Here is an 11879-nt window from a genome sequence, read left to right as displayed (position 1 = left end):
GAAACAATGGCAGTGAGGCAGTTGTTTACAAACCCTTGACATTCATCAAATATGAATGTAATTTCGATTTATCCGAACACTGATCTAAACAGTCTATAGCAATTTATTATTCACCGTCAACTGGTTATTCATCATACGACAACGTTGCGAATACGTCCCAGTGACACACAAAGTGCTTCACGCATACATTTAAATATGCTGTCAAATAACAAAATATAATGCTTATTTTTTTGCTCTCACACTTCAAATCCACTGGGGGAAACACACAGAAAATGTATTTGATTCATATAGTATTAAGATTGCAGGTTTCATTCTTCATCATACGCTTTTCAAGAACTCATACAATATGAATTTGGATAAGGCATGTACCTCGAGTTATCTTCTTAATGTTTACACATTCTCCCGTTTTAGTATAAAAATACAAAAGTTCATCTTATATAAAATATCTAGCTTATTCTTGATAAATATTCACCAATTATCTTGTCAATAGCTTGAAGATGTTGTATTTAACTGTAAGGTAACATTTATTTTCTAGTTGAATAGAGAATATTCTTTATAGAAAGTCAAGTCTACTAAGATTCATTTCGACAGTCTGATTTGCACTTAAGCTAATATCTAAAACTGACCCAACTACACATCAGTTAAAGGACGAATCTCATGAAACCGGTCAAGAACAACCATTTCGTAGTCATATTTCACCCCAAAATAACGAGAAAGAAAGAAATATTTTGCTTAAAGGGGTCAGAAATCAAATTTTCCTTAATATTTTGACATATAAGAGGTATTTATATCATTAAAACATGCTTATATGTTTTATATATATAGCAATAATGTGCATCTAATATAAAAATTAACATTTCGAATAATGGGAATTACCAAATAACTCAAAAATAAAAGGTGTTTAAAATGCATTATGTAATGAGGATGCATTTTGGGGTGAAATTATGCGAAAATGCCATGAAAGAAATGAAAAACATTTCAATAGTCCTGAAAGAAGCTTAAATCTTAAGTTTTGGGATCAAATACGATATGGGCATGTTTTCATGAGATTCACCCTAAAATGTTTCACGATTACTGTATATTACTGTATTAAGTTTGTTTACATTAGTGGATTGTAACTGCTTCATGTTTAGTATACCATATAGTTTATCTCTGTAAAGCTGCTTTGAAACAATCTCCATTGTTAAAAGCGCTATATAAATGAAGATGACTTGACTAGTTTACATTGTTTATTCAGTGTACATATACTGGCTCTTATTTGTAACCATACGACCAGCTTTTTTTTTACTATAAAATTACAATTAGACTCGTACCTTGGTCAAAGCTCTTCAGTACTGATGTGTTGTGCTTGCTTTAGCGGAGGAGATGCTTTACTTCCATGTGTGATTTAGGCTCAGAGGTCACCTGTGCGTCCCCTGGTTTCTAGGGTCATCGTCGCCATGAAGCGTTCACCTTGGATAGGATCAGATCTCAGGGTAAAAGGGGGGCAATGTAGGACCACTCAGGGCAATACTTGGAGGCTGATAGTCAACATGCCAGTACAAAAAAAAAAAAGATTGGCAATGCTAGGACAATCTGAGGCCGTGAGACAGAAAAGGAAATGGAGGTTTGACCAAAAATAAAAAAAATGTCCTTCCTTTATGAAACCAAAAACGGAGTGTGTTGGATAAAGTCAATTAAATTCTTATTCATTATCCTAAATAGAATCCAAATACTTGCTTTTATTTCAACTAATCTAAAAAATGTCATAACTAGCTTTACTTATAAAGGAAGAATTGTATGACTCTGACTAAAGGAATAGATACAGGGCTTGTGTTGTATATACAACATATATAGATACGAAGACTTATAACCTCAGCATAATGAGAAGAGGTCAGGAAAGGATGGACTGGGGATAAAATACAAGCAAGTTAGGACAGGTGAGTGGATAAAAGAAGAGAAAAGAAAGAAATAATCAATACATTGTCATCTCCAGTGCAATCTTTCTGTTTCCACTAAACGTTTAGCAATGCATAGACAGAGAGAGATGAGTGATTTTGCCTTCCTCCTTTTTGTCATTCATACAATGGTCACTGGGAGGCAGTCTTTCTTCATAGTTTCTGTGATAGTCAATGTAAAAAGATCATTTTGAGGTTATCAAAGTAGCTTAATAGTTATTCAGCCAAATACATGGACTTTTACACTTAAAGCTAAAACTATTAAAAATGTGCTAGTTGAAATAAAGCAGATATCAAATAAAATATAAATATTAGATGATAAACTTAAATGAAAATACCTTGCCTTGGCAACTAATTGAAATTAAAAATAAGTTAAATTACTTAAACTAAAATAAAAATACATGACAAAAGCACATACAATTACTAAAACGTTAGAAAAGAAAATATAAAAATAAAGCTAAATCAAATTATTAATAAATACTACAATAGTATATACATAATACTAAAATAACACTGACGTACAAGATTGGAGTACAAGATATATCAGTGTGCTCAGAAAACAGGTAGATACTCCCTGTCTGTAATTATTCATTAATATTCAGATTGTGATTTGAGATATGAAGGGAAGAGAGATATTTTTGAACTATGCCACCGACAGAAGAGCAACCAAATTCACAAAATGTATCTAAACTTACCATCCTACCTAGGCTGATGACATAAAAAAAAAAGAAAGAAGCTGAAATGATTTTAATTTGAGGATTTTTACTAGCTGCAACCACCACCAAAAAAAAGCCACACCCATAACGAAATCTCATTGGTCCAAAATTCCATTCCAACTGTACACTCAACATCAAATATATTCTGATTGGCTGTGGTTGAGTGACATCACTGCATTTTTGCTTTCACTGTGGACTGACAAATTAACTGGAAATCTTTGTGTCTGACTAGCAGCATTTATTTCTCTCACCTTGTGGCACTTTTTTAATCCGTCGTTTTTCTCTCTCTCTTTCTGATAAAATAATGATTTACCAGAGCAGCTTTGGAATATATGTACATAAAGTATTTGCTAACAAATGAGCAAGCTAAGCTCAGAAGCACCAACTCTGCTTAGAAAATCCGGCTGAATAATTTTTCCACATCACTGCTCCCCACAGCGCTCAGTTAGTTTAAGGGCACTCAGCGAAAGCTGCACTGCGAGCGTCTCTACAAGCAAGTGCACGACTCCATCCACCGTATTAAACATCTACAAAACCCGAGACACAAACACACATACCACTGAAAATGGCACAAACAAACATTTCTTAGCGTTCAGGGTCAACAAACAATTTGACCTTTAAAGAATAAATATTCCCTTCTTCACAGCCTTCTGTGTTCGCTCTCACCGAGCCAAAATGGTCAACAGAGCGAGCGTCCAGACAGTCTGTTGCCCGATTCACGGCACAGACCTCCCATTAAGCCCGAGCGAAGACTGTTTCCGGGAGAGTTTGTGCCGTGCCAAATTAGCCAGATCCTTGCCTGGGAACAAAGCCGGAGCTGTTGGTCATTGACTGATGACTGTGAATCGTGTCCCGTTGAGGTCGAGACCGCAGTGCTTAACTGCACTGAACACACACAAGACTGATCTGCTGTCGGCGCTAATAAAGACAGCTGCCTGCACACACACATCCAGGCCAATCCTGAAGGGGATTAGAATCAAACTAATGTGAACGCCGCCTTAGAGAACAAACAAAGTCTTGTACAGTATTGCAGTCTTAGCAGCGTTTTAATCGCTCGCTCGCTGCAACAAAATAAAGGAGCAATTCAGTTAGTATATCGAGTTTAAAGTAAGTACATCAAGGCCGCATTTACATTACATTGTTTAAGTGACCCAAATCCAATTTGTGTGTGGCACAAATATGACTCGATTGTGCAAGCAGGAAAAAAAGCACATGGGTTCAATAGTGTCAGGTCGGTTTCAGGCCTCATTCTTGTGTGTATGTTCCCATCAATGTGAGTCGTACACCATTGAAAAAATGACGAATGACGTCAACTCAACCGCGATCACATGACTCTTTTCAATGGCGCAATGGAGGACGAAGGCTCAACCCAGTGGAGTAATGCTGAAGTTTGATTTCTTTTGAGCCTTTAGCATTCCGTCTGAGTCTATTGCAAATTGCACCGTTTTTACTTCCTTTTCGGCCTAAGCTTTTCCAGGTCAGTGCGCCTACCTTGGGTTGTTTCGCCAAGTGTAGAGTGTAAATCCAGATATCGGATATGGGTCACTTTTAAAAGAAGATGTAAGCCTGACGACGGATATAGTCAATAAATCGGAAGACCTGCAGTGCAAATGCGGCACCAAATCAACAAGTCAACAAATCACAAACTACTGATTTAACAGTTCTATGTGCATTAACTGAATTCACAAGGTTTTTCTGGAGTTTAAAGCCTGGCATGACTATAATATAGGGTAGTTTGATAATGGCATACTGCCATACCACTTACAGTATTTGTTATTTTAGTATGCATCAAGCGATGTTGTATAACTAACACTAAAACTATTAAAAATCTTTCCATTAATTGAAACATAAAATTTAAATGAATACCAAAAATATAAAAATTAAAAAAGCTCATTAAAAATATGAATAAATACTATAATAGTATACAAATAATACTGGCACCAAGTATACTGTGTACTGTACAGTATGTAAATAATATAAAGCACTTGCTGCATGGATTCTACAGTACATCCCATTGTGCAATGCACTCATTTTGACTAACGAAAAAGAGGTTTTTTTTTTGCCAGGTTTCATATTAAGAGTCAAACTTGGATCACATCCATAAGCATAATCAGCATACAGTATACCATTACATTTATGCTTGTGGTAGACACTTTTTTTTTATCAGCTCATGCATTCCCTGGGAATCATGACCTTGGTGTTTCTATATAGTGCCATGCTGTTTAAGCTACAGTATGATGGCATACCACTCTATAAACCTTCCTGTTATTTAGATGAATAAAATCTAACCAAGTGAGCAGTCGCAGTTTATAAAATGTGTGGAGTGCAATCACAGACTGGCTGCTATAAGGCCAATTCTCACCGTAACCACAGACGCCGACAATCACTAGATTACAGTCACTTCTCAGGCATTCCACGACCAGACAAATGCTGTTTCGCCAATTGAACAAACATGTTCAATCGGCGAAAACGAGCGCAGACAAACGCCAACAGGGACACACTGATCCGACAAAACCCCACAAAGTTTCTGTTGTCGTCTGTCGGCATGATCGGAATTGGCCTATAGAGGGGCTGTTTGCCTCGATCCATGTTTAATTCCCTCAGTCTGTGCCTTAGAAACACTTCTTGGTGACAGGTATCCCTGACAACAACACATGGACAGGAATCCATCCAATCACACAGAGGAATCGCAGACAGACACAAGCTATCTCTTTCTGTGTGAAATTCACATACAAAAACCTGTTTGACTTTCTTTCTTGTTGTATGGACTACATTTCTAATGCTTTTATGGTGCTTTTTTGTATAAAAATAAAAAATAAAATTCACCTTTAAAACAACAGCTTACACACTTTTTTTTCTCCTGCAACAAAAGAAAGAAAGTCATGAGGAAAATGACAATTAGCATTTTTAGGTGATCTGTTCCTTTAACTGGCTTGTCTGTAAAATATCTCATCTTGCAGTCATGTCGCTTTCAATTAAAAGATTCACTATTTTCATTTTGGAGACATTAATTTCCCCCTGAAGTGAATTAAAGCGACTGCAGCAGGCTTGGGTAACTCTGAGCGCACAGTCTGCAGGAGTGAGAGAGAGAGATGACAGAAGATGGAGGAGAGAAACTTATCTCATCCTTTTCTCTGTCTTTCCATCCCATTTTTCACTTCCTTCCCTCAGGGTTTGCATGCAATCTCTCTCTCTCCTCTCGTTCTTTCGGGATGGATTTTGGGGAACGCTGACTTTGCGAGTTGCTCTGATAGATAGAGACTTCAAGAGTACAGGAACACTGCAGTGTTAACTTTTCCTCTTCACTCTTCACATCGCTTGACGTTGTGTGATTCTAAATTAAAAGCTGTTTTGTTTTTGTCCTACTCTTAGAAAACAAATCCCAGAAAAAGCACACAAGTTATGAGAAATCAAGATGAACAAAAACACGACATGAAACGCAACTTATGTACCTTGTTTGTAGTAACAAAAAGTTATTGTGTTCACATCTGTCACCGGTGATATTAGACTCAGTGAAGGAAGTACACGGATACTCTTTTGGGATTTCTAGGTATTGTATACAATGTCAATTTTTTTGTTAATCTTGATTTCTCACATCTGTGTTTTTTCTGGGCAATACGGAGTGAACTAATAGAGTCACATGAACATGCATGTTGTGCAGCCAAGGCCAAGGATTTCGTTAAATTAATACATTAAATTTCACTTTGTTTTTCACTAAACCCTATCGTATAAACCCAGAATATACGGCACATGTCGCATGGGATCATAATGTGATGCTATTGCGTCTATTTTAAAAATCTTGATGCTGGTTGCTATTCACTGGCATTATATAGGACTTTTTTTTTTTTTATTCTCCTTTTGTGGACCATTAAAGAAAGAAGGGCATACAGCATAAGAACAACACCAGGGTGAGTAAATGATGACTTCATTTTCATTTTAGGGTCATTTTACTTTCCAAATATGTGGTCCTGGTCTTTTTGTCCATTACTTAGTGTGCATTATTAAAAAAAAAAATTAAAAAAAAAAAAAAAAAAAACTTTTTTTATTTTATTTTTTACAATCCAATCAATTTCTGATGGATAAAATCTAAACCAAATATTTTTTTCCTCACCAAACTCAGATTAAGACATTGCAAAAGCAGTTTTATGTTCACTTTAACATCCTAAACTAAACCCCTTTTTTCCAGGTTGGTAGCTAGCCAAAACTGAACATGATCAAAGCACATGTCTCATCTCCAATTCCTTCTCTTTTCTGACCAATCTTTCAAAAGCTTTGACACATTAAAGCATCACAGTGACAATGTCAGAAAATATCTGGGTCACGTATGCCATATCACCTTGACCTGTCCTGTCACAAGAACAGTACAAAAGGTTCTTTCGACTGGGACCTGACAGCTTGAGTACTCATCAAAACACTGCTTCAGACCAGTATATTTACTTAAAGGATTATAGACAAAGAGTGAAAGAGATCGAAAAGAAAGCTGAAAGATGGCACAAGGACAGGGACTTCAATTTGCCCGATTAGCTGGCATCATTACGACTTCATTGGCATGTGTAACACCGCTGAGATGCCAACCACCATCTCTGAAACATTTAAGGACATTTAGGCCTGAAATATATTCTACGCAAGTGCACTACAGTTTAAAAGTTTGGGGTCAGTAAGATTTTTTTTTTTTAATTAATAATTTTATTTAGCTTTAAATTGATCAAAAGTGGCAGTAAATACATCAAATAAATACTTCACAATAATATGAAGCAGCACGACTGTTTTCAACGTTGATAATAACAACAAATGCTTCAGAAAATCCGCATATTAGAATGATTTCTGAAGGATCATGTGACACTGAAGACTGGAGTAATGATGCTGAAAATTCAGCTTTGCATTACATTTTAAACTACATTCAAATAGAAAAGTTATTTTAAATTGTAACAATATTTCACAATACTGCATTTTTGATCAAATACATGCAACTTTAGTGAGCATAAGAGACTTACCGACCCCATAATTTTGAACTCTAATGTATGTAGGCGCTTATTGATTTCACGTGTGTGTTTTTATTCCACGCTTTTGCATCTGTGTACTTGCGTACCACATATTTCTCCAAGAGTTGAAACAAACCACAAACAGAGACACTATGTCTTTTGGCGTTGTGATACACTATATTGTGCTGTTAGGTTTTCCTGGAACAATAGTTCATGTCGCATGGAAGAGAAAAATACGTAATCTGTGAGCGTACGGGGGAAATCAGAGAAACTTGTGCATACTGAACCCCACAGCACAGCGGACAACCATAACATCTGTGCAGCAACTGGAGATGGAGCAGCTAATCTGGAAGTGCGTGCTCGGCTGCGTGTGTTACAGTCATTGGAGTCGACGGATGAGTTTGCACTTAACGACAGTTCTGACTCGTGCCTTTAGCGTGGATCAGAGCGAGAGCGTCAGTCTGCGGGATAGCAGGGCGCAGCGATTGTTAGAAGTGGAATACCTGCTGCTGACCCTGCTGTAGTTTAGGGAATTCCTCCTGTTTTCTGCTCCTGCGCTCCAGACTGCTCTGCTGTAGGTGTCGAAGACGAGACGCTGCAGACGACTGAACCAGTTTCCCCGAGCCCGGAGGAGTGCCTACAGGCTGACAACCAGAGAGAACAACAGCAGGTTTGGAAAATGACCGTGTTTGTTTTAGCCATGGGACTGAGTTTGAATAATTCACATTTGTTTGGAAGAGTGTCACGATGAAAGCTCTGCTCCAAAACCCAGTGCGCTAACCACCAACGCAACACGTCTGCTTCTGATGTGAAGGCTGTTACACGTCATTCTTTACGAAGAATATGCGAGTTGCATTATGTTTTTGATTGCTAAGATGGTATGCTAGTCGTGGAATGGAAGCCCATCTTCGCCTTAGAGTGAATTGTGAGAAAGTTTAAAATAAGAAATAGTCATTGTGAAATTAAGTCACAATGTGAGAAATAATGTCTCTGGTGCTGGTCGGAAACATTTTTTTGTTCATCGGAGTTTACACGGCACTTGCTGTGTAAACACACACACAAAATTATGGCCATGAATCGAAAAGGTTAAATGGTCCTGAAAAAAATTATGGCCAAAAAAAAAAGGTAAAAAATGTGTGCATTGGAAAATAAATGGGAGATGAAATGACAAATTTCATATAGTGGAAATGTTTGGTACTGCGCCCAAAACATATTCTATTTTTTGAGATATAAACCTCGAATTTGGAACACAACTTGTTTATATTCATGGCTTTACTTTTCTCACAGTTTTAGAGTTAAACGTGATATATATTTCATATAAAAATTGAAAATGGCATTTTTGTGCATTTTTTCATAACAATAAATGCAACTTTTTTCAAGTTCACCTTTTTAAACTTTTTTGCACTTCAGCAATAATCTGCCAAGTGTCGTCTTTAAAAAGAGAGCAAACTTACGTCTGTGCGCCAAAGCATTCAAGATTTATGACCGTTTAAGTTGGAAATTGCATTTTGAGGTCTATGCTCAAAAATGTGAATAAATGGATTATAACCACTGCATAAATATAACTTAGAATCATAAAATCCCCTAAAAATACAAAATATGAAATAAAAATATATTATCGAACTATAATACAGTACAATCATTTGTCACTGAAATAAAATAAAAGATCTGTAATTTTTGACAGACACGCGAACAGTACCAGAGGGTATAATAATAATAATGAAGAATGATGATCCATCCATTCTGTTTTATATAGTACTATATATTTACTATAATAACTACATGTAAAATGTGTACAAACTGAGCATTAGTCGAGACTCTTCTGCATTTCACGTGAGGTGCATTAATCGTGTGAACCATGAAGAGCGTTTCAAATCAGTCACTGATCCATTAGCGACCGGTTCGGTTGCTGCATATGTGGACGCAGTTCGCTAGGTTTTGGAACTGAGCCTAAGGAATAGAAATAGAAACACTAATTGAATGAAAGAGAGAGGCACAGGGAATCTCTATAGACCAGCATGCAGCAGTAGTAGTGTTGACTGACACCCTGCATGTGTGCAAAGAAGCTGATATTAGCACAGTTTCGCACTTCTACACTCTTTCTTTCATTGCGAGAGATTAGTAGTACTCCTCACAATGAAGAAAAAGACACACACATACAGTACATACACAAACACAGGCTGTCCAGATATCTCAGGTGACACTGACACTGTCTAATAGACCTGTGACGTTTTTTATTGGTCACTACTGCTATAGTTTTCTGTAACAAATGGTTTGTGGATACAGTAAACGGAATGAGTGACATTGAGGGAAGTACAAAGGTAAGAAAGATATACTGTCTGGAAAGGCTGTGGAGACAGATGAGCAGGTACAGTTCATTTAGACTGCAGTAACTGACATGTTTTTTGCGTTGCCTGTTTGTTCTTGGCTCTTGAAAGTTTTGCTTTAAAGACTTTAAGCTTGTTAAAATTGATTTCGCTACTACAGTGTCACAACATTACTGTCTCTACTGGCAGAAGAGGCAGTTTGACATAACAAAAGATAGAGAGAGAGGAAGAGAGATGACCTTGACTGATATCAAGCTGTTTATTCCATCAGCTTAGCTTAGAAAGAAAAGAATGTTATTTCTTGAATAATAATTATTTGCATGTACCTTTTGCAGTTACATAATTTATGTTTTTTTATTGATTGCTTTGAGGAAATACGTGATTTTGTATAAATATAAAAAGTCACAAGGTAAAAAATAAAGTTATTAAAAGAATTAATAATAATAATCATTTAATTATTAAATTATAATATATTATAAAATATGAATACATGATATAAATAAAATTATGAAATAAATTATTTAAAATAATATTATTATAATCATAAAATAATTGCTTAACACTTAATTGCTTAATAATCAATCATAATCATTATTATTTTTATATTATTATTAAATAAAATACTATTATATAATATGTAATTGCTTAATACTTGCTTTAATTAGTAATATCATATTATTATTAAATAAAACAATTAAGAGAAATGTGCCATTCAAAAATATATTTTTATATATATAAAATATATTAATATTTTATATAATATTATTATTATTATTATTAAATATTAATATTATTATTAAGTTAAATGATATTATTATTGTATAGTATTTAATATACTAATCTATTCTATTATGATAAAGCAATTAAGATAAATAAGTCTCTAGGGTGGAAACAGACTTTCACATATTAGATATAATGAGTCAAGAAACAAGTAATAAAAAAACCCCACTTAGTTCCCAGTTTGATTTTAAACTTCATTCAAGCTGTGTAATAACATGCATCAGCACAGCTGGTTAAAGACTTGAAGAGATGGCAGATTAATAGGTTTGGTGTCAGAGTGCATTAGTAAGCTTCAGGAAAAACCTCAGAACCTCAGGTTATAGCCTGAGAGAGAGGTTTGGCAGTTAACACATTACCTCTCTCCACAGAGAGTTGCTGATCCACTGGCCTGCCCTGTCAACACTGTTAGGAGTGACCTCGGCAGGGGTTTTGGCCTGAGCAGTGACCCTCAGTCTCACTGGGGCTCTCTGAAACGCCTGTCGTGTTGGTGTGTGTGGATTAGCGCATTGACGTGTTTGGGTTTGGAGAAGAATGAAAAAAAAAAAACATTATTCGCAAAGCTAACAATCAAAATGATTACGTATGCATTTACTGAACAACCGACCAATCAGGAGTGAGTTTCTGTACCTCAGTGTCATCTCTCTAAGTAGCTCCTAAATGTAGATACCGTACACACACACTAAATGGTGACAAGGACACTATTTCATCCTTTCGACAGCCGTATATTTGCTTTTTACCTCCAGCTCTGCCATTATCTTCTCATCTTCATCCTCATCCTCTTTCCTCCCAGAAGCGGCGATGACCGGAGGTGTGGATGAAGGTCGGGGCCCGTCCGAGGTCGATGGGCGTCTCAGTTTGACGGGTGGCGTCTGGGATTGGGTCGGTACTTCAGCCTCCTCTCTGTTCTCGATCTTCTACAAAAACAACATGTGCATGAATAGGGCAATCTAATAAACAGCTGATCGAGTACAAAGCCAAAGTACACATTCATTATTTTGCATCTGCTTAAAACAAAAGCATTTGGATTTGTAACTACGCTACTCCTTCTTCAAATTTTGTTCAATTCTTACCAAAATTGTAGATGAGTATACTGGACTGAGCTGGACAGAAATGACTGAACAGAATTTTGATATTCCT

General features: G+C 36.2%; 1 protein-coding gene across 5 annotated transcripts in view; it reads right to left on the bottom strand.

Annotated features, from left to right (window-relative positions):
* Positions 1 to 1008: 1008 nt before the first annotated feature.
* srcin1b (SRC kinase signaling inhibitor 1b) overlaps positions 1009 to 11879 on the bottom strand; it is a 57180-nt gene continuing 46309 nt past the window's right edge. For 3 of the 5 annotated variants that reach the window (XM_056249385.1, XM_056249387.1, XM_056249389.1), the window contains 5 exons: positions 11480 to 11656; positions 11099 to 11218; positions 8139 to 8279; positions 1225 to 1452; positions 1009 to 1150 (listed from right to left, as the gene is read on the bottom strand). In XM_056249385.1, the coding sequence (XP_056105360.1) occupies positions 1429 to 1452; positions 8139 to 8279; positions 11099 to 11218; positions 11480 to 11656 (462 nt within the window). In that variant the 3' untranslated portion in view covers positions 1009 to 1150; positions 1225 to 1428. The remainder of the gene's footprint in view (positions 1151 to 1224; positions 1453 to 8138; positions 8280 to 11098; positions 11219 to 11479; positions 11657 to 11879) is intronic. The other 2 variants (XM_056249386.1, XM_056249388.1) reach the window with 2 other exon arrangements.

Source organism: Rhinichthys klamathensis, unplaced genomic scaffold (genome assembly GCF_029890125.1).
Source record: "Rhinichthys klamathensis goyatoka isolate OS25496 unplaced genomic scaffold, OSU_Roscu_1.1 h1tg000059l_1, whole genome shotgun sequence".
In the NCBI taxonomy this organism is placed as follows: Eukaryota; Metazoa; Chordata; class Actinopteri; order Cypriniformes; family Leuciscidae; genus Rhinichthys; species Rhinichthys klamathensis.
This window is presented reverse-complemented; position numbering and strand designations above follow the sequence as displayed.